Here is a 23,979-nt window from a genome sequence, read left to right on the forward strand (position 1 = left end):
ATAGCCTATAGGCACACGTGTAGTTCACAGATAAAAAGAGAAATCCAATAAAATAAAAAGAATGAATGAGGGAACGAAGAAAAGCTACAAATAAACAAAGAAGAGAAAACGGAATGAACAGATGAAACAAATCAACAAGACAAACAAAAAGGCACAGCAAAAACAAAGAAAAAGACAAATACAACAACACTAATCACAACAAATGATTGATGGAAAAAAATACAAAGGAAAATAAAAGCTAATAACATGATGAACAAGATCAACAAAAGAACATAAACAATAGAAGAAATGAATAATAGAACAATCAACAGACAATCTCAAACAACATACAAAACAATAAACAAAAAAACAGTTGGAAAATAATACCAAGACGACAGGCAGAATTAATGATATAAAGAACAAATAAACAACATGGACTAAACAAGGAAGCTAACGGCGAGCATGACGACCGAATATCTCAAATATGTGTATTTATATGTCAGTTAAATCAGTTAACGGTTGAAAATCTAAATTTTTAACGCAACTGATAAATGTTATTAAATAAATAAATAACCAAAAAAGGTAAAAACCCAAACAAGCACTATTGTTTTTTTTTTAACTCAACCGTTAAGTTAACCCTTTTAATGCCTGCTCTACCAAATGGTTGAACATTTCGTGAATGTTTTTAAAGTCATTTAAAGTATGACTGTTTGAAATAATGGTTACCACACAGCATTGTTGGTTTACAAAAAAAATCTTTAAAAAAAATTTTTTAAAAAAATCCTGTTGCACTACTAAACTTGATTTTGGTTTTATTGTAAAAAAAAAAAAGAAAAAATGAATTAAACGTGTTAAATGAGAATCTAAAATATTTTATGGCATACTTAAAAAAGATTATTATCCGAAAATGTGTTATTTTTTTATTGTTTTTCAGTAAATTTGTCTTGCACTTCATATTTTTCAGATTCATATTAATTCTGGTACTTTTACTATAAATCAACATATCAACCATTTGGTAAAGTTTGATATTTTAGAAGTTATGAGATGTGAAAAAATGCTTTGAGTGTGTTAATTAGTCACATAATGACTTAAGAAATGCAATCCAAATATTTTTTTCTTGATGGGGTAGCAAAAAGGGTTAAATAAATAACTCAACGTTTTTTTTTTAGTGTAGAACGAACAAGACCAAACGATCTAGAACAAATCGGTGAGTGAAAAAACAAAACCGAATCAGAAGAACTGTTTAAGAGAAGGTTTATTTGCTCAAATTGTAAATTGCAGGGATATAACATCTTTTGCTATAGAAAATGTCCAAATGTTTCAAATCTGCAGTACAAATTTAAGCTTTTTTTTCTTGCCATTTCTACAAATAAACAAACATGGGGAGGCGTAAAAACTAAAACTTACCAAATTAAAAACATGTCCCCCGATCGACAAACTAACTTGAGGCTACGGCAGTGTAGCCAACTGAAAATACAAACGCAATAATATTCACTCATTACAAAGGGAGAAAGAAAAAAAGAGAAATCTATATGTACAAATACCTTACAACAGCACTGAACCCAACCCAAATCTATTTGAAAGTCTCAAAATCCTATAAAATATCAACAAATCTTGAAAGTTCCACTGGGTTTCTTATCCCGGCCCTTCTTTCAAATCATCTAGAACCATCGGGTATTTTTATTTTCCCCCAATAATGCAGCATCACACATGATACAGGCCTCGGTCAAAGATTGCACGCCTGGTTCAGCAAATTGAGCATCTATTTTGATAGCAATCTTCCGTAAATAATAATTAGTTTGTATTCATATGCAAATCATTGAACGCAATCAGAGGAAAAAAATAAATTACAGTGGCCCAATGCGTAAAAAAAATACTGAGTAAAAGGTTTTAGCTCAGTGCAGGAAGCTGGGTTGTGGGTTTAACTTAGTTGCCATTTCCGGCCAGGGTGTTGGAACGAGAGAATATACCAGTCACCCTCAAAACTGTTCGTATATACATACACACACACACACACACACACACACACACACACACACACACACACACACACACAACAAATAATGGTACCCCTCTCTTAAATAAAACTTCTCCGTTACATTCCTTGAGCTGGTGCATGAAAGATCTGTAAAGTGGTCGACATTATGGGCTAATGAGTGAAATGCAGGAGGCATACTGAATATGTAAATAATAAATGGGCAATAGTGAACTAGGGATTCCATCATAAGTGCACTGAATTGTGGGGTAACTCACATCCATCATATTTTAAAACATATCAAATCACGTTTTAGGTTTTTGGAGCACCAAATAAACAGTGGTTGGAAAGAGGAACGAAAGTCAGCTTCAAACGACAGATAACCATTTTTAACAAACAGGAGGGAATCAAGTTTGGTGCCCCAACAAACAAACAAACAAAAAAGCTAACGAACTTCTGATAAACTAGTCCTCAATATGTAACATCAGTCTGAATGAACAGAGAACTTCAACTCAAAATCCTCTGTGGCTTCACCACATCACAAAGAAACGGCTACGGGCAGCATTCCTATAAGAGGACAAACAAAAAAAGTAGTCCATTTTCACCTTTAACCCCCTCATCGGGTGCAGGTAAGGGCACAAACGCCTTGCGAACAAGCACCGAGACCAGCGGGGTCCATGCGGTGACATTCAAAAAAATGGCTTCATTGTTCCTGAAATACCACATTTGTTTTGAACCGACAAAGCAAGGAAAACAAAAACGCCAAAGCAAAAATGGGAGCGGAACGACGCAGCTGGCAAACACAGGAGAGGTACAGACAGAGGAAAAGAAAGCAGACATTCTTCAGAGTGCAAGTATTTGGTCCCCTGTACCTCCTGAACAACAACGAAAAGATAAAATCTGCAAAACCAAGAGACTCTTTGGCTCATTCACTGAAAAGACAACAGTGCCTGCTGCTTGCTGTTCTTCTAATTTTAAACGCAGGACGTCCTGATAACACGTCAAGCCAAAAAGCAGAGCACTACAGCCTTTTGATTCTTTCCCAATGATCTGGTGTCGGTTTAGACTATTAGTTCTAAAAACCTGCCAAGCAAATTGAATGCGGGAGAAAGGAATAAAAGCAGAAGTGCAGGGGTGAAAAGAAGAGAAGGTGTGCAGATGTGTGACAGCTCCCTCCTGTGGTGGGAGGAGCGCAGTGCGGGAGCAGGCTCAGACCCTCGGCTCATGGCTCAGTTCACAGCGTTTCTGGCAGTCTGTGGGCTCAGCCTGACTCGGCTCCGGCTCAGTCCGAGTCTGAAGCGGATGAATCGTCAGAGCTGGAAGAACTGCTGCTGCTTTCAGATTTGTTCTCCTTGTCGTCCACCTCTTCGTCCTCTACGTCTTCTTCATTCTGGAAGGGAATAATTTAGATGATTATGTTGATGGGCACATTCACACCAAAAACAAACAGATGTATTCATTTTAAATGTAAGAAAATGCACTTCAAACAAAAAAAAAAGTGTGCTCAGCCAAAATAACTAGGCCTGTCAGGATGTCTATTTTTGTTGTATGATATATTGCACCAAAAATATTGCGCTAAACAATATTATTGTCACTTTAAGACCATTTTATGCCACTCACTAAATAATGCCAGAATGACAATATAATATCTTCACCAGTGGTGAGCAATAACATGTTACTAGTAATGCATTACTGTAACAGCATTACTTTTGACAGTAACTACTACTGTAACAGGGGCGACGCTAGGGACGATTCTAAGGAACCATACATTTAGGGGGGCCCGAGAGACATTATCGGCAGCAGGACCCACTCCTAACCCAGCTTTAGTTTTGGCTTTTTTGTTTCCAAATTTATTATTTAGCTGCTTTATCACATTGTAATTTTTAAAAATGCTGCTGGTCTGACTTAAATGAATTAGTGTCTAAAATGACCTTTTGTTTAAATCGGTCTTGTGTTTTGGTTGTGAGAATGCAAATTAATTGGAACTGAAGCTGATCAACAGTGTATTTTCCATGCACCACTGAAGTCACATTATCATGACATTAATGGAAGCATTAAAAATGTTCTTTGGAAAAGCAACTCAAAAATTACTTCTAACAGTAATGCATTACTTTTTGGCGTAAGTAATCGATAAAGAAATTGAGTTACTTTTTGAACGAAGTAAATAGTAACTGTAACTAGTTACAATTTTTCAGTAACTAGCACAACACTGATCTTCACAATGTGTAGCTGACGCTGATTGGTCAGCTTGTATTTTTGTTTACTGATTTGTATTTCAGTATTTAAATGTTTATTGGTATACGTTTATGTTACTAATTTCTTTGTTTCCGGTTAGCTTCAGTGGGAGGTCACATGATTTTCTTTGATTGATTTAACCTGCGAGAGTTTGTATGGTCACTCAGCATAGTGAGATCTCAATGCAAGCACCTGTTAAATGCTCCTGTTTACTCTACAGCTGGTTATCAGGCCAACACCGTAAACTAAACATAGTTTTATATTTTATTTGTTTATTTTGAGGTCCTTTTGATTGTGTTTGTGTGAAACATTTGGTTTGTTTATTTGTTTATCTTTTAGTTTTCACGGTGTTCAATAAATAAAACGTATGATGGACATCAGTATTTGGAAGCGTGGACTGTTTTAATAACCGGCGGGTAGTTACACAATGTAAGTGTGCTGTTCCAAAGAACACATTATATTTTATTCTTGAGAACATTTAATTGAATTACAGTCATTTTAACTATTTAATAATTAGGCATTGGAATGTGAAAACGCATATCCTAAGTAAATTATATTAAATGTTAACAAAAAAAAGTGCTAGGTAAAAAGTAACAGAGGCTACGATATCCAGTACCAGATCTATTTTTAGTTGTGAGACACCCACATGAAAATATCCTAAAGTAATTTATAGTAAAAATGAAAGTCTGAGCCGACATAAGCGAGGAAAGCTAAGCTATGAATCTTACATCTTCATCGTCGTCATCATCGTCATCATCACTGTCATCAGAGGATGATCCGTCAGAGTCCTTATCATCATCCTCATCGTCATCGTCCTCATCTTCATCCTCTTCATCGTCCTTTTGACAAGAACAAAATGAAATAATACATAAAACCATACCAACAATAAAAATGTGATTTAATGAAATGTTGAAATAAAGAGTGATTTAATAGCCCGTGTGATCAAACTCACCGATCTTTTAGCCTTAGGTTTGACTTTAGCATTGGTGCCACCTGGTTTTGCTGTACTCCTCCGTTTCTAAAGAAAAGCAGGGGAAATAAAAATCAATCAATAGGCAGAAATAGTCACATTTAAATTAAGAGTATTGCCTTTAATAGTTAATAAAAATGTAAATAATAATAATAAAGACTCTTAAGTGGTAGATGATTCAAGTCTGATTCGAGAAGGAATATGTTTCTCACTCACCAGAGAATTGTATTCTTTATACGCAGCTCGCTCTTGTGATGATATACTCTGTGGGGGAGAAATTCATTTTATTATTCTTCAGTTCAACACATTTAAACAGTCAATTTTAGAAATTAATCCTCAAATGGTTAAATATATGCTAAACGGTGAGAGCTTTGAATTTTATTGCCACATCAGCTTCTCTGGCTATTTATTTAATTGCAAAACCAGATCAAATTTACAATATTTTATAAATATCACTTAAAACATAAACAGCAATAAATAATACACAAGAGAAACATCTAAAAAGGTTTAAGATTTCATTTTTAAGAAAAATGAAAATCTCCTAAATAATTTTGGCGAGAAAAAAAGCAAAATAGGAACAATGGAAGTCAATATCTGACCCTAATCCTAACCCAAACCTAAACAAGTTTGCAACAAGTGATGGATGAGCAAAAGACAGAATTTTATCTTTGGGTGAAAAGTCTTTAGTAAAGGCAACACAGTGGCTTAGTAACAAGCACTGTTGCCTAACAGCAAGGAGGTTGCTGGTTCAAGTCCTGGTATGGAGGTTGCATGTTTTCTACATGCTGGCATAAGTTTCCACTACAGTCCAAATACATGTGGTATAAGTGAATTGGATGAATTGGCAGTAGCGCATGAGTTTTGAATGTAAGTGTTTGGGTATTGGCTGGAAGAGCATCTGCTGCGTAAAACATATGCCAGTGTGTTCAAGTTCAGAGTTTTAGGTTAGAAATATTCCAGTTCTTTGCTAAGGTTTACGATTGTGTTTTACTCCCTGACCCAATGATAGCAATTTTTGGCTGGTCAGATTTTCTGGAGACTCTGAACTGAAATGTACTGTTACCTGTCCAGTATGGCATGATCATAGCTTTAAAAAAAAAGCTATCCTTTGTTTCTGGATGAAAAATGTTAGGCCTCTTTTTTCTGACTGGCATCCTGGACTCAACTCCACTTCACATTTGGAAAGAATTAGATTGACCTCTTCTGGGAAAATTTGATAAAATGTGGGATCCATAAACAAAGACTAATAGTGTTGTTTAATTTCTAAAGATTTGTAAGTTTTTCCCTCTCTCTCTTTATATGCATTGCTGTGTCTTTTTATAGGTCATATGTTTTATATATGTTTTTCTGTGTCTGCAAAAAATTTAATTAAAAAAAAAACATGCCAGAATAATTGCTGGTTCCTTCCGCTGTGGTGACCCCTGATAAATAAGAGACTAAGCCAAAGGAAAAAAAAAATATGAAATCTTTAGTAAATAATAGTAAAGATATGAAGTTACCGTGAGCCACTGCTCAAGCTCCACTTTGTAAAGCCTCTGTTTCTCCTCTGCAATGCGTTTGTAGCGGTCCTTGTCTTTCTGAGGGAGTCTCTGCCAGCGGCCTCCGATTTCACCCATGCGCTCTTTCATGGGCAGATGGTTGAGTTCGCCATTCGACAGCATCTCCTGAGAGAACTTTTGATAACCATTCCTGTAGAAGCGTGAAGAGAGAATTATTAAGAAGACTGGTACATCTTTATGTTTCCTACTATGGAAGTCAATGGTTACAGATCTGCAGCTTTCTTCAGTTCAACAGAAGGTGAACTATGCCATATTAGCTTCAATTACAAAATAAAACTAATATATTAAATACACTACAAACCAGTAACTTACTGATTAATATATGTATTAATATATTTAAATATTCTAAACATTGTTAGTGGTAGAACTGTATGGTAGAACTGTATACTTAACTGTACAAATGATTTAAGTAGAACCAGTGAGATAGATGAAGCATGTCAATTAAGCTTCCTCATACACTAGTAGTTCTTCATTTAGGAGGTCTAAATGTGAGAATTGTAAATAATCAGTTCTTGCACACACACACTGAATAAACTTACGAGGGTGGTTTCTTAGGTTCGCCGTCAAATTTCATCTTTTTCCCAGGGGTTATCACTGGGGCAGGGGATCGCATTTCACTCAGCTCTCTCTGTTCAAGATAGAAGAATAAAAAAAGGGGGGTGAATACTTTCACACATTACATTTCTATGAAAAAATGTAGGCAGCAGACACTAATTTCTTGGAATTTTTCAGAACTCACTTCATATCTCTTCTGGTCCTCAGCAGCTTTCTTGATCCACACGATCTTCTCCTTCTTCTCCATGGTGTTCCAGGTGGCCTCCATGGTTTTCTGAGCTTTCGCCCGATCATTCTGTGAAAGAAAAGAGGGAGATTAATATATTATATACTAGTATATAATCAGGGCTTCAGCAGGTTTTATGAGGGTCATTTTAAGACTTTTTAAAAATCCTTTTTAGACCAACTAAAGTACATTACAGGAAAAAAGAAGGGAAAACACAACACCAATATGTTGCAAACTACATATAACAAAGAGCACATGAAGAGTTTTGTTTGTAGAAATATTTTAAAGGGAACATACAAATACATTATTTAACTTAAAATTAAATTAATTATATATAAAGTATGTAAAGGCTTGGACACTCCTGATTCATCCACTTGAGTAATTTAAATTATCTTTTACTTTCTGTTGTGACTCATTGCATATCTATATACCACTACAGCATGATTATACACACAGCACATTCCACAGACTTAAAAAAAATAAATAAGGAAATCTGCAATTTTAAGAAACATCTCTGAATGATGTCCTGAATGAAGCTGTAATGCAGCTCAATTTTGAGCATGTTGAACACTGAAGGTGCCAGTAATGAAGACAATGAGCCTCAGTGCAGAAATTATGCTAGCGCTTTGCTTTATTATGAAGCACAAGGAAAATGAAATTCTCATAAAAACTAATGCTATAGTTAAACGAACTTAAGACTTGTTACTATGATTTAAAATTAAACTTAATTTACTAAAAAGTAATTTAAGACTTTAAAAATGTGTAACCAAAGATGAGAATTAAATGAAGATTATACAGGCAGGTATACAGTGCTCAGCATAAACGAGTACACCCCATTTTGAAAATGAATGTTTTTCTCCATTTCTCACTGAATATAGGCAATGTATTTTGGTGCATTTAAACTAAACATATATTTATTAAAATAATATTTTAACAAACCAAACATATTTAGCAATTTAAAGATAATACAATTGAATTCAAGCAAAACATTGCAAAATAAATGACAAACTACAAAATTTTATCCATTTTTTTTTGTAAAACATATACATTTGGGTGTTCTAGTTTTTGGACCGTTCTCCTAAGTTATTTCATTAGATAAGCTCCAGATTTGGATTCAGTACTGACTAATCTAATGTATATGCACAAATATAATTTTTTCATTTTGTCAGTTTCACATGACAACTCTAGTAAGAAAGTGCAATCTTTTTAACAAAACACTGTTTTAGTGAATTTCATTTATAACTGCATACCTTAAACCGGGCCAGATAGTCTCCGATGACGCTCTGTTGCCAGATTTCCTGAGCTGTTTTGGGCGTTTCTGGTAGCTTCCCTTTCTCCTCTCTGCTCTGTTTTTCAGCCTCTGCCTTCAGGGCCATCTCCAGGGTTTTATATTTCTCCTATTAGAAAGATTAGAAAACAATTAAGTAAACTAATACAGCGATGTTATGAGGACAATGCCAGATGGTAACGTTACCTTCTTCTTGTCAGTAAGCTCATTCCACATGCGGGCCAGCAGTCTGGTGAGCTCCATGTCAGAAAGCTCAGGTTTTTCCTGCTTAAGTTTTGGACGCTTCTCCTCAGAGAATATGAACATTGCAGAAATGGGCGGCTTGGGCTTTTCTGCGCTAGGCTGTTAGGATAACAGGAAAAAAAAAGGCCATTACAGAAATTAAGTTTATCTTACTGTAAGCTAAGGTTGCACAGTTTACCGGTACTTCGGTAGCACATCGATACTATGGCTCCAAAATACTGGTGGCACCCCTTTAGTTTGTAAACGGTAGTATTATCATTAACGGTTCTACAATATGTTGCATGTGGAAAAAAAATCAAACATTAAACTAAACTTACAAACTAAAATGCTCAAACATTTGTGCAAGCAAATAATCAATAGACCACTTTATTTTACTTTCATTTTACCTGTTTGCATACGGGTCATAGTTTGCTGCGGTCATGATGGATCATATGGCGTGATCAATTATTATAGTCATAGTATATTCAAAAAAAGCAGTGAAAGGCTGCTACAAATAATCTATTTTCAATAATAAGGGAATTGAATTTAAGTATTCTGACATATAAAATAGTATTTCGGACAATTTGCTTTATTTCATAGATTTGAGTTATGAATTAACACAGTATTGCGATACTACTTGGTATCGTCATACTTCAGCTGGTATGGTATCGTGGCCTGAATTGATAATATCGTGACAACCATACTGTAAGCTAATTCAAGATGATTGACAGGTGCTCTGACCTTTGCTTTAGAGCTTTTCTTTTTTGAAGCCGGGCTGCTGATTCCGCCGGCCTTTTTGAAGCTGCCCATCTTCTGTTCTGACAGTATTCTCTGCTGTTCCTCCTCTGAGATACTCTGCCACGCACAGACAGCATGTTTAAAATGCAAACCAAGCAGCAAAATTGTACAAACAACACACCAACAGAAGCGAGCATCTATTATACTCATTAAGGCAAGGCAAGTTTATTTATATAGAACATTTCATACACAAAGCTAATTCAGAGTGCTTTACATAAACAGGAATAAAAGAGAGAAGTATAAGAAAATAAAAACAAAGAATAAAAATGATTATGATTAAGGTATACTTACTAACAAGTAGCGGTTCATCTCAACTTCATATTCTTTCTTTTTCTGTGTAGAGCAAATTTAAAGCAAGAAATTACTTTTTATGCACCAACGTAGGTTTGTTTAGAGATGTCCAAATCCAGTCCTGGACGGCCAGAGTCCTGCATAGTTAAGCTGCAACACACCTGCCTGGAAGTTTCTAGTATACCTAAAAAGAGCTTGTTTTGCTAGTTTAGGCGTGTCCAATCGGGGTTGGAACTAAATTTTGCAGGACACCGGCCCTCCAAGACTGCATTTGGGCACCTCTGGTTTAGATTATCAACTGGTGACAAACATATGGAAGTGTGCCAAATAAAAGCACTGTTTGAATGAGTGCATTACAGACCTGTTCACATCGCTTTTGGTATGCGTCTTTCTCGGCCTGTTTGAGGAGTTTCCAGCGCTGGCTGCACATGACCATACGCTCCGTACTGGGAACGTCCTTCATACTGGACATCAGCTCAGCACAGAACAAAGAATAACCGTTTCTAAAAAAAAAAAAAAAAAAAAAAAAAAAAAAAAAAAAAAAAAAGATGAGAGATTTGACTTTATACACACTGTACAAAAACTAAAACTTCAAAAAAAACAATTCTGGTCATTTGAAAGATAAGAAATATTGGTCACACTTTATTTTGATGGTCCATTTGTTGAATTTAAGTTACATTGCATCTACATGTTAACTAATTCTCATTAGATTATTAGTAGACTGTGAGGTTGGGGTTAGTGTAAGTTGACAAGTACTTACAAAGTTCCTTATAGTGAGTTAAATGTCTGTTGAAGGAGCAATATCAGCAGATATTAAACAGACAGTCTACTAATACTCAAATAGGCCATCAAAAAAAATGTTACCGACATATCAGAATAAAACAGGATTCAAAGTAAACCATGTAACCAAATCAAAAGCATTTCAATTACTAAAATAAAAATGAGGGCTAATAAAAATACAAAAAAAAAAAATCAAAGAAAATGTTTTGAAATACATAATTTTATTAATATTAAACACAATAACACTACAAAGGCAACAGAAAAAAACAAGTTACATTTGTATTATTGCCCTTTTTCACTATGAAATAAAAAACGTGCTTCTAGCATCTGATTTTTGCTCTTGCAAATAGAGTTTCCATCTCATAATTCTCATCATAATTCATCGACTTTATTGTCTCAGAACTGCTAGTTTATAGGCTCTCACTTTATTTAAATAATAGACTCAAAACTGTGAGTCACAAGCCTGCAATTTAGAAGGTAGGCATTTGATCTGTGTGAAAGTTACAATAATTAAATTTCTATTAAAACCGGGTTGCAGGTTTCACCAAATCAAATTTAAGACTTTAAGATTTTTTAAGCCCATGAAGAATGAAATTTCAGACTGCTATAGGGCTAATGCCAAGGATTTTTTAATGGCCCAGCAGAAAATAATATCTAATTAGTCATTTCTTAGCCACATATTTTAAATAATGTGTCAAAACAAGCCATAGTTGTTTACATACTTTTTTTAATCAACATAACTTAAAAAAAATAGTTTTGCTAAAGTTTCATTGAGATATGTTGTTAGTGATTGGATGTGTGTTGGACTAATTGGCTTTACATAAACAAAGGAAAATTAAGACCCTTTAAAATGATTTAAGACTGCAACCCCAAATTTCAGTAAATGTAAGACTTTTTAAGGCCTAAAAATGTTGTGTTTGAAATTTAAAGACATTTTAAGGACTTTCAGACCCTGCAATACTCTGTAAAAAAAAATAAAATAAACATTCAACTCATTTTACCTCAAAATAAAAAGAAACAAACAACAGACTATGTTTTGCATAAAGAAAAAACTGAACTTACGAAGGTGGTTTGTCTGGCCTCCCATCAAACTTGTCCTTGAGCTGACGTTCTGCTTTGGTCAGACTGGATTTGACGATGTCTCCCTGTGTCATGTTCATCTCTGGATGCTGCTGGATAAACTCACGCATCTTTTCCTACACACAAACAGAAACGATTGCACATTATAAAGGAGCCTGCTAGTGATGAATAATATCCAGTGTAAAATGGTAAAATCTTTACCTCATATAGTTTATGTTGCTCCAGAGACTTTGCGATCCATTTGATCCTCTTCTTATCTGAAAGCTGTGGCCACTGCTTGCCAAGATTATCCTTGATGTCTTTGGTGGTCGCCTGGAGAGGTAAAAAAAAGCCACAATGTTATGTTATTCAGGTGTATAAACTAATAAACCAGCAAAGCAAGTAACCCATGTATAAAAGGAGCCATTAATAAAATAATTTCTTTCAAAATGCTGGCAAAATGCGATAACTTCTAAATCCAACTCAGAGTATTTACTTTTTATTAGTCGCCATGTTAAATGAGGCATTACAATTTGCAAAATATGTGTTAAACTTACTATCTACATTGCTTTCATGATATTATGTGTCATTTGATTTTTACCACCTAAACTCCACAAGCTCAGAACACATTTTTTAATTCTTTGGGTCAAGAAAGTGTCTAAGTTTGCTTTATATTTCCTCCTCTCATACTGTAAAGTTTTTGCTCTGTTTTGATGTGCTTTAATCTGAAGTAAAGAAATCTTTCAGTGAATGAAAGTTGAAATTAAATGAACAGAAATCAGGCCAATGTGTTTAAATGCTGGGTAAAATCAGCATAAGAGCTAAAAATATAACTGAGACATTAGGTTTGTGTTTAGGCCATTTGTGAGCTCCACTCCACTCTCTTGAAAATACACTCCCCAAGTGTTAAACCATTTATTTTTACCCTTTTGGATCCATTCAGCCAATATCCTGGTCTGGCGAGAGCAGTTTTAGCTTAGCTTGGCATATGAAATTGAATCTGATTAGACCATTTGCATCTCGCTCTAAAAAAAGGATACTTTTCCTATTTAAAGCTACTCTTTCTCTAGTCATATTGTGTAAGAAGACTGACAGGAAATGAAAAGTTGCTATTTTCTAGGTCACTATGGATAGGAACTATACACTCTTTCTGTCATAATAATTAAGGAACTTTGCTGTTGCACCATGGCAGCAATCATATTACGCAGCACTGTTACCTAGTGACCTAGCTGGGAACTCATTCACATGATGTAATATCATTGTTTTCATGCATGTACACGCTGTGTAGAGCTTACATCAGGGTGTGCTTTAAGAAAAGCCTTCTTCTCATGGCTGTACCACAGTTGTTGGGGTGTCTTGGCCTTCTCTGGAACGTTGGACTTCTTGTTAACGTTCTCCAAAAGGTCAGGATGTTCCTGCCTAATGACACACAAACATTTTCCTTGAGAAAAGTGCTGATTTAGAAATGTAAATGTCAGGGGAAAGCATCACTTACTTGAACTTCATCATGCTCAGCATAAAAGTCTCCTTTTCTCTGAGAAAATCTTTCACGTATTTCTCCTGTTGACAAAAAGGTCAGTCAGAACAGACGGGGTTAGTCTAAACAATGCACGCTTTGTTGACTGATCTAGAAAGTACCACTCGAAACAACAGGCTATCTAGACCAAACACAAAATATTTGGACAGCAGCAACAGATTTGAAATCCACTGAACACTAGATGCAAATTATACCTGTTAATGTCTCTAAACTTCATTTCCAGAGCTACTCACTTTACAAGCATTTACCCTAGAGTCCTGCATGCAAGCTGGTACCTGTCAGGTGATCCGCTAATATTTGATGTAACAGGTGGAATAAAGAGAGGGGGTTGGTGTCGGGTCGTGGGCCCTTAATAATGTCTTGGGGGGGCCACCAAAATGTGTGGGCCCTTAGAATCGTCCTAACTTCTTGATAATGCTAATTTATTACATATGGGCTATTTTATATACACATCTAAAATGCTTTGGCATTCAAGTTTGCTTTGAACTTGAAAGAGAGAAGGAACCAGATTATAAACGTCAGTGGGTGCACATGGCTTCTGAATAGCATAAAAGTATTTCTTTTATTATTTTAATCTGTTAAAAATCAGTTTTTTTTTTACATTAAACCACTAAAAAGAAAGAGTGTCATAATAAACAATTATTATTAAAAATTAAATAATGTACTGTTTGTCGCATATAGGGAACTATTTATGTGATGTGGGTAAATGGTGTGTTTCAATCCACTCACCACAAGTTTTTCAAATATGTGGAAAGCACTGCAAATCTCCTGTATTGAGGTTCTTATATGATTTTACTGACAAACTTCTTAGAAACTTTTTAGATTAACTTTATCACTAGAGCTGCTCACTTTGCAAGCATTTAGCCATTTTATGTGATAAAAAAAATTAACAGAAATAATAACTAAAATATTATATCATAAAATTAGGATTTAATTGTTGGAGAATAATTATGCAATTTATTTAACAAGAATAAAACAACTGGAAAAAAAATTGAATTGTTGCATTCTTAATTGTTGCTAAATCGTAATTCCTAAATATCATTGCCTACATTTACATGATATCAGTAATCAAATTATTTGCCTTAATATGTAACAATAATATGATTAAGGTGTTTACATGAGTTGCTTTTTGAATGTTCTTTTCATGATTCCATTTTACATGTTATGGCACATAGTTCGATTAACGTCAGTACGTCATTACACCATCCATATCTCCTCCGGAGTTTCTTGTAGTTTCAGGTATTTGATTTTTAATTTGTCGACTTTAGCTGTAGCTTGGCAGTCACTCTCATTCAGGAGCATTTCATTAATCCCCCGAGACAAACTGAGGTATTGAGATGAGAGTACGAAGTAAGGACTGGCGTTTTAATAGAATTTGATACCGCATGCTGTATGGGGGGGCTCTGCATTTTGCCGTCCTTTTCTGACTCAGGAGGTGCAGAAAATTGTGTTAAACAACCATGTATGTATAAACTATGCTGTCGAAAAATGCAGTGAATGTAGTTCAATCAAGGTGTTTACATGTTTGTGCTGCACTTCAACAATGCAACTAAAATCAGCATATTCCACATGTCTTAATCCATTTCTGTTTACCTCGATTATGACTTTAGTTGGATCAAGGTAATCAAAAAAGGCTGTTTACATGGTAGATTCTTAATCAGAGCATTGTCCTAATCTTATTAAAATCAGAGTATTGGTGTCCATGTACACATACTCAGAGTTCCTTAAATTATTGAATAGGTTTAGTTGAATTGAATAAATTGGATGTACTTTTTGAATATTAAAATGCATTCTTTCATTAAAATAAAGAAAAACTAAAAAGGAAAAAGAGATTTTCCTACAATTTCCTCATATTTTCAATTTGTTTGTTTTAAAAGTCCATGTCAGATCTCCTTTCTTGAAATTCTTTAATGATTGTCCAAACTTTGGCCATGTTTCCTTTAATCTCATTGAACTCACTTTTTTACGGTCTGGGAGCTCCTTGTATTTTTTGGACAGGATTTTTGTGAGATCCAGGTTGCTCATCTCTGGATGTAGCTTAGCATACTTGGCACGCTTCTCCATGAAGAAACGAAAATATGGTGTCAATGGCTTTTTGGGGAAGTCTGGGTGTTTCTGCAGAGAAAACAAATAAACAAAGTTAACCAACAGTTGCCACAAAGGACAAGCTCTGTAAATCTTAACCCACTGTTTCTGTACTGAGCCATAAGCCAATCTACCTTCAGCTTCTTTCCCTTGTATGGATTTTTAATGTAGTCCTGTGCGTCCACGATCAGCTCGGTGAGGGTGCGGAACTTGCGTATCTATATAAAGAACAGGAATTTTATGTGACAATTGCATGATCTAAAAATAAACTCTAAATTTAATGCCTTTTGATCACTAAAACATTTAGGATAATCAAAGTCCTGGATAAAACCCACTGGTCACTGATTAACGTACCTCACGGGAAACTTCTTGCCATTTCTGTTTGCACACTTCTGCAGAGTAAGCATCAAAAGCCACTTTCTCCCAATCCAAATGGGACTCGGATGTCTTGTATTTGGCCAGATCTTTTTCTGGCAGATTCACTTTCATGGCATCCAACAACTTCAACACATCATCCTGCACCCAAACTGTAACAATAAAACATAATATGATGATTTCTAAATACTAGCACACTCCTCATCGGACAATCTAAGAAAAAAAAAGCAATTTATAGATTTCATACTAACAATCAATACACATTTACTTGTATTGTGAGAGTAAACATGGTTTATGCTGAGCAGAGTCATTTTCAGGACAGTTTCTTTTCAAATTGTTCATTCAAGGTATTGGTCTCGGATGAAAAGTGTATATATTTTTAGATGTTAGTTTCAGTCTGTTAGTTATAAGAATATTTATAAGCTATTGTGCTCCAAAAACAGCAACAAAATTTGCGTGTAAAGCTTGCAAGTTGGCACTTCCACCTAAATCAATCAACAATTTTCACATGAGAATTGCACATTTTCTCATCAAATCTTGACCAATCAAATGTTCTCTGGCATCTGACATGTCCCACCCCCTTTAAGACTATTTTCATTTGACGTATTTGAGCTCAAAAACTTTCACTGGCAGAGCTATGATAAAACAAAACACTAGTGGCTATTATTTTTAAACAGGTGATGTCCCACCCTCTCATCATTTTTAGTTGAGATTACGTCAAACATCAAATTAAAAAATGGACACTTTTTAAAAATTATTTAAATGATTAAAAATAATTTTTATTAAAAATTATTAAAAACGGGTCACGGGACCTTCAAAACATTTTTAAAAAATTATATTTAGTTTATATTTTAAATACTAGATTAGATTCAACTTTATCGTCACAGAGTACAGGGTAACAAAATTAAATCTAACTAGATTAGACCAGACTATTAAACACAGTTACCATCATTTAGAGAAAACAGCAGACACTAAAATCCTATGAAGTGCAACAATATCATGTATATAAAAACTATTGTCTGTCAAATTCTGAATAATCTTCATATGATGACATATTAAAATGACATATTAAATTATTTGTCATTTAAAATATTTTACTTTGTAATTAACTAGGTTTTGTCTGTAGCAAGTTTTTTTAAAAGTATGTAAGTACAGATCAGAATAAGACATTTTTGTCATCTGTTAAACTTAAAGGCAATTATTTTCACATTTGTTTTTAGAAAAGTTCATATTTAAAGGAATAGTTTGCTCAAAAAATTTAATTCTGTCATCATTTACTTACCCACTGACTTGTTAAAACAATTTATAAGCTACATGCCGGAAACCTGTAGCCATTGACTTGCATAGTGTTTGGTTTTCATGCTATGGAGATTCACTTTTTTCAACATTGTTTAAAATATCTTCACCAGAAAAAAACTCAAACAGGTTAGGAACAGGTCAAGGGTGGAGAAATTATGACGTCGTTTTCATTTTTGAATGAACTATCCCTTTACAGCAGATACTTTACTTGCACACAATTGGCCATGTATACAAAAACACTCTGGTAAATCTAACTTGACATGGACACCAAAACAGTTTTGTCTTTGATCAGATTGAAAGTTTCTAATCAGATTAATCAGAACCATAGATAATTAAAGATGCATTCAGAAATAAAAACCATGACTTTAAAGACTTTAAAATCATATTTATTGCCATTAATAAAATATAACATATAATAATAATATGCGGAAACCACTAAATGACAAGTTTCTTACCAGTGGCTTTAGCAGAGGAGTCCATTTCTCCATTCATTGTCCGGAAACACTCTTGAGAAAAACAAACAGATTGCATTATGACTAAAACATTTGAGATGCAAAAAAGATAAAAACCCACACTTCACATTCTGTTTCACGTTATTTCAATGCAATTTGTTACCATCAAATTATTAAGTAAACAAAAATATTTTATATTCCTGTGGTAAATATATGTATTTTAACCAAATCTGAAGTGTATAAAAGTGGTTTGTTTGTTTGACTTTAACCATGCCAGCTTCTATGGCTATTTTCATGGTGGGAAAATCAATGTTGTAGTTATATTCTATAAGGTCTTTACATTGTAAATGTTTTTACAATGAGAGTGACAAACATCTGTGACAGAAAAAGTGAAGCCACATAGTTATCACTTTTTTTCGTGAAATTAATAAAGAAACAAGAACACTTCAATTGTTGGGCCTGACTTTCTATTTAACCCACTCTAAACAAGTGTATGGGTGTTATGTTTGTCTGTTTTTAAACCATCAAAGCTTCTATGGCTATTTTCATGGCGTGAAAATGCATGCAGCAGTTAAAAATAAAACTTCTATATTTGGTTATCTGTAAGGCTGTTTTTGCTTTAACAGCCTTTAAAATCTTTTCAAATGAATTACAAAAAAAATCCTCATATATATTTTTGTTGAATTCCCTAAATCAGGAATTGCTGCCTAAAGAGAAGAATTAAAATCCAGCCCCACACATAATGTTGATGTTCATTACACCAGCCCATTTATGTTCATTGTAGAGAATCAGTCTTGAGAAAAAAATAATAATAATCATGACTAAAAAATCTGAGACAAAATTGAAGTTTTCACTTTTTTTTCAATGCTGTTTTTCAAGTGTTTGTTTGTGTTCAACACCATTTAAGGTTCAATAGCTATTTTAAAAGTGAGAACATGTGCATTATGGTCAAATGTTGCATGTTTGATGGTCACTACACCACCCCTAAGTGTTTACACTCATTGTAGGGAATCACTCGAGGAAAAAACTAAAACTAATGAATTGTGACAAACATCTGAGAAAAAAAGTAAAGCCCACATAGTTATCACTTTTTTTTCATGAAATTAATAAAGAAACAAGAACACTTCAATTGTTGGGCCTGACTTTCTATTTAACCCACTCTAAACAAGTGTATGGGTGTTATGTTTGTCTGTTTTTAAACCATCAAAGCTTCTATGGCTATTTTCATGGTGTGAAAATGCATGCAGCAGTTAAAAATAAAACTTTTATATTTGGTTATCTGTAAGGCTGTATTTGCTTTGACAGCTTTTAAAATCTTTTCAAAAGAATATTTTTTAAAAATCCTCATATATAGTCGAATTCCAAGAATCAGGAATTGCTGCCTAAAGAGAGGAATTAAAATCCAGCCCGACACATAATGGTTGATGTTCATTACACCAGCCCTAAGAGTTTACACTCATTGTAGGGAATCACTCGAGTAAAAAAAACTAAAACTAATGAATTGTGACAAACATCTGAGAAAAAAAGTAAAGCCCACATAGTTATCACTTTTTTCGTGAAATTAATAAAGGAACAAGAACACTTCAATTGTTGGTCCTGACTTTCCATTTAACCCAATCTAAACAAGTGTATGGGTGTTTTGTTTGTCTGTTTTTAAACCACTCAAAGCTTCTATGGCTATTTTCATGGCATGAAAATGCATGCAGCATTTAAAAATAAAACTTTTATATTTGATTATCTGTAAGGTTGTATTTGCTTTAACAGCCTTTGAAATCTTTTCAAACGAATTACAAAAAAAATCCTCATATATATTTTTGTTGAATTCCCTAAATCAGGAATTGCTGCCTAAAGAGAAGAATTAAAATCCAGCCCCACACATAATGTTGATGTTCATTACACCAGCCCATTTATGTTCATTGTAGAGAATCAGTCTTGAGAAAAAAATAATAATAATCATGACTAAAAAATCTGAGACAAAATTTAAGTTTTCACTTTTTTTTCAATGCTGTTTTTCAAGTGTTTGTTTGTGTTCAACACCATTTAAGGTTCAATAGCTATTTTAAAAGTGAGAACATGTGCATTATGGTCAAATGTTGCATGTTTGATGGTCACTACACCACCCCTAAGTGTTTACACTCATTGTAGGGAATCACTCGAGGAAAAAACTAAAACTAATGAATTGTGACAAACATCTGAGAAAAAAAGTAAAGCCCACATAGTTATCACTTTTTTTCGTGAAATTAATAAAGAAACAAGAACACTTCAATTGTTGGGCCTGACTTTCTATTTAACCCACTCTAAACAAGTGTATGGGTGTTATGTTTGTCTGTTTTTAAACCATCAAAGCTTCTATGGCTATTTTCATGGTGTGAAAATGCATGCAGCAGTTAAAAATAAAACTTTTATATTTGGTTATCTGTAAGGCTGTATTTGCTTTAACGGCGTTTAAAATCTTTTCAAAAGAATATTTAAAAAAAATCCTCATATATAGTCGAATCCCAAGAATCAGGAATTGCTGCCTAAAGAGAGGAATTAAAATCCAGCCCGACACATAATGGTTGATGTTCATTACACCACCCCTAAGTGTTTACACTCATTCTAGGGAATCACTCGAGTAAAAAAACTAAAACTAATGAATTGTGACAAACATCTGAGACAAAAAAAGTGAAGCCCACATAGTTATCACTTTTTTTCGTGAAATTAATAAAGAAACAAGAACACTTCAACTGTTGGTCCTGACTTTCTATTTAACCTAAACAAGTATATGGGTGTTTTGTTTGTCTGTTTTTAAACCATCAAAGCTTCTATGGCTTTTTTCATGGCGTGAAAATGCATGCAGCAGTTAAAAATAAAACTTTTATATTTGGTTATCTCTATCTCTCTAAGGCTGTATTTGCTTTAACGGCGTTTAAAATCTTTTCAAACGAATATTTTTAAAAAATCCTCATTTATAGTCGAATTCCCCGAATCAGGAATTGCTGCCTAAAGAGAGGAATTAAAATCCAGCCCGACACATAATGGTTGATGTTCATTACACCGCCCCTAAGCGTTTACGCTCCATCGTGAGACAGAGCCCATTGCTTGTGACGGTTTCAAATCTCAAATAACTCTGCAGTCGACACCAGCAAGAGCAGCCAATCCGTCTAATCTTCCATTTTGTCTACTGAACTAAGACTTAAAACGGCATCTCCAGCGCTCGACTCGCGTTTTTTGGCACGAGCCTTTCGTTGCGGAGCCTCAAAAATGGAGTATATTTTCGGCGGACGAGTGGATACTGGGAGGTACTACAGGACAGGAGGAGGAAGGAGCGTTTCGGGCGATAGGCAGGCAGCTGCCTCTACACGGACCAGCTGACCACGGATCGGGATCTGCTTTCGGTGTTCGTCGAGAGGGGGAAACACAGCTAGGGATGGATCATCATCATGAGTGACTGATTCAGCATGCAGCACCAGCGTCTGCCTCCACACGGGACAGGGCGCGGGGCTTCGCTTCCGCCGCGGACGCGCTCTGGGTCAGCCTCATTGCGACAGTATTAAAAACGCTCGACTGTTTTGGAGGGCTCGTCCTAATCTGATGCGGTTTAGCAAATGTGTGCACTGACTGAATTAGTCACAAAATGGCACGAGGCTTTTTCCAGGGCGAGGCGTCGCAGCTGCGCTGAATGTGTGTAATGGCGGCGCGTGAGCCAGCTCAGTCCAGCTTTAAAATAGACCCTGACTGAAGGGCATTTCTTACCATACTGAAATGCTCCCCAGGCAGCCGGGTGGCATTGCTTTGTGACCCTGTTCAAGCAGAATTGAGTTTTACAATCACAAAAATGTCCAGAAAAGCTGGTTGATTTAATAAGATTTTTAAAGAACAAAAGCTTTGGTAACGGAGCTCCAGGTTCAAGGAAAATACGTCAAAGTTAGTCTTTAAGTATTTATAAGGGTTCATTTAAAATTCATGTTTCATACATTTAATTCGGTTTCGGATATTACAAACACGTTTCTAAATCATACAATTAATGCTGTTTAATGTTTAAAACAGTTTAGCTTATTTATCCAAGTGAAAACCTTAATAAATGGATTCATCATGTCCACAAACGATAGCTTTCAATCAATTATCTTTTAATAAAGTTAAAATGTTACACTATTAAACCGACCTACGACTTGACCTACACCGGAGCTAGCTGGCTAGAATTAGCATTGAATCCCCCTCCAGCCAGTCTCTCTGGTGAGAGCTGAACCAGCTCCCGTTAAAGAAATCATCCAGAAATTATGTTTAATTAAACCCAAAAAGCCATTGTTATTTAGTTAATGCTAAAAATTATTTCCAAAGTGTCCTCTTACCGTAAAGAAATCTGGTTTTTACCCCGACTTTTCGAGTGTCGAGGATAGCGGGGTGAAAGCACGGTGTGTGCAGCCGTATGGTAGCAGTCTCTTCAAAGGCTTGAAAAACAGAAATGAAAGAAATAAACTGTTAATGTAAATCAATACTCGGCGATTAAAGCACAATTAAAACAAACGAAATCATCTCGGCGAGAAGCGACTCAATCCCGTGTGCAAACGTGTAATTTTGTTCGTGGTCACAATGGAAAAACGCAACAGCCGAGAGAGAGGACGCTTGACTGGCGTGACGACTGTTCTAGAGCCGCCATACTATCCTCCATGCACGCTGCAAGCCCAAATCAACCCCAACGACAAAAAAACGACCACAAATCACCCATAACTTACCCGGTTCGCTCCTCAAGCACAGATAACCGAGGAAAACGATCAAATATGATCGCGAGCTATGATTTCACGGTAAGCACAAGCGAAAACAAGCCCACACGGTGAGACAACCAAGCTCCCTGATGGCGAACCAGAGGCGGCTGGTTCTTCCCTCCACGAGCCTCATGGAGTCCTGACTCGGAAATGAAGACGACCGCGCGGATTACTTCCAAACACGACAAAGATGCACGTTTTGCGCGTTAAAACGAGGTTAACGGCTTGTGGAGTTAAACTCGAAAATTAACGGTTCTGGTATTTAAAGCGGAGGATGTTTTTCCCCGAGTCACAGGACGGGAAATTCGGGTAAGGCGACCTCGGAATGTACCGTGCCTTGCACCGAGTCAACGCGAATTTAAACAAAAACCCCATCAGTGAGCTAAAGTTTAAATGTTTATATTTGCTTTTGATGTTGTTTTTCTTCTCAATGTTTGTTTACCCAACGGTTGGTAGGATGAGGCGCTGGTTAGACCTTACCTGTCGCTGCTTGTGTGTGGAACTGGTGCTGGAACAAGGGGAGGGTTGAATGTTAGCCAGCACTGCGCCGCCGGTCCAGGGCACGGGCGCTCCAGTCCCCGCAGAGCTGAGAGACTTCCCCCCGCCTCCATCTCTCTCGCTCTCCTTCCAGTCAACGCGCAGCTCTCTCGATCCGCTCATTTCTCTTTCCAAAGAGACATCCGCATTTTCAATCTCTCCCCTGCTCGCCGCTCTCATCACGGACGGCTCGCCCGTTTCGCCTCCATTCGGCATTATAAACACGGAGCTACCGAGGCGCCATCAAACCCAGTGGTGCGCGCGTGTTGCACTTCGGACTTGTTTTGAACACATTTTTCTCTTGATTGATCATGCATATTTCAATAAACTTTATTAAATATGCTTGCATTGTGTTTTGTGATGACTATTATCATTATAAGACACATTTAGTCAAGCAGGTTGCTTTCCCAGAGCGCGTGCACGGTGTGAAAGAAGAGTGAACTGTTGTGTACATTAAACATCTTTTCAGCATTTTCAGTCTGACAGCTTCATCTTTTTTGTCACGTTAAATAATTAAACCCCACCTTGTCTGTTTGTGGGCGTCACCTGAAATGTCCAATCAAGACGTTGTGATTTGGTAAAAACATGATTTTCCAATGGGCGCGCGGATTCGTTAAACATCAGAGCGGTGACGTGCGCACTTCATCGGAATGAACGCCTCAGTCCCACGCCGGTGCCTCGGGGAACCGAATACAGGCCGGTGGAACAGCTCAAACCTTGTATAACAGTTGTCAACTTTTGAAGTAGATCAAAATAAATGTTCAAAATTATTCCAAGACAAAACTGGGGGTAACTGATGAGATTTAGGACAACTTTAAAGATCTTTAATGTTCACCTCTGTAGTTTCCAGTGTGAGCTGTAATGCTAACTCTTGAAATCATTTAACATGTTTAATTTTTTTGTGCACTATTGAGATTCACGTATACATACTAACTAGTAGGCTGTATTGAAGTATTTACAATTATTATCCACCCCAAAAACACTTATATGCATAGATTGGTGTCTTTTATAG

General features: G+C 35.7%; 1 protein-coding gene across 5 annotated transcripts; it reads right to left on the bottom strand.

Annotated features, from left to right (window-relative positions):
• Positions 1-1,215: 1,215 nt before the first annotated feature.
• Positions 1,216-22,941, bottom strand: ubtf (upstream binding transcription factor). 5 transcript variants are annotated; one of them, NM_001005395.1, is given in 22 exon segments: positions 1,216-3,344; positions 4,918-5,028; positions 5,142-5,207; positions 5,376-5,423; positions 6,659-6,848; positions 7,258-7,346; positions 7,458-7,568; positions 8,750-8,896; positions 8,974-9,129; positions 9,751-9,864; positions 10,099-10,140; positions 10,460-10,601; positions 11,941-12,074; positions 12,160-12,270; positions 13,233-13,356; positions 13,433-13,497; positions 15,434-15,589; positions 15,694-15,777; positions 15,914-16,086; positions 17,689-17,739; positions 22,017-22,115; positions 22,911-22,937. In NM_001005395.1, coding segments are annotated over 20 exon segments (2,208 nt in total). In that variant the 5' UTR covers positions 17,726-17,739; positions 22,017-22,115; positions 22,911-22,937; the 3' UTR covers positions 1,216-3,236.
• Positions 22,942-23,979: the final 1,038 nt, after the last annotated feature.

The sequence above is a fragment of the Danio rerio genome, chromosome 3 (genome assembly GCF_049306965.1).
Source record: "Danio rerio strain Tuebingen ecotype United States chromosome 3, GRCz12tu, whole genome shotgun sequence".
Classification (NCBI taxonomy): domain Eukaryota; kingdom Metazoa; phylum Chordata; class Actinopteri; order Cypriniformes; family Danionidae; genus Danio; species Danio rerio.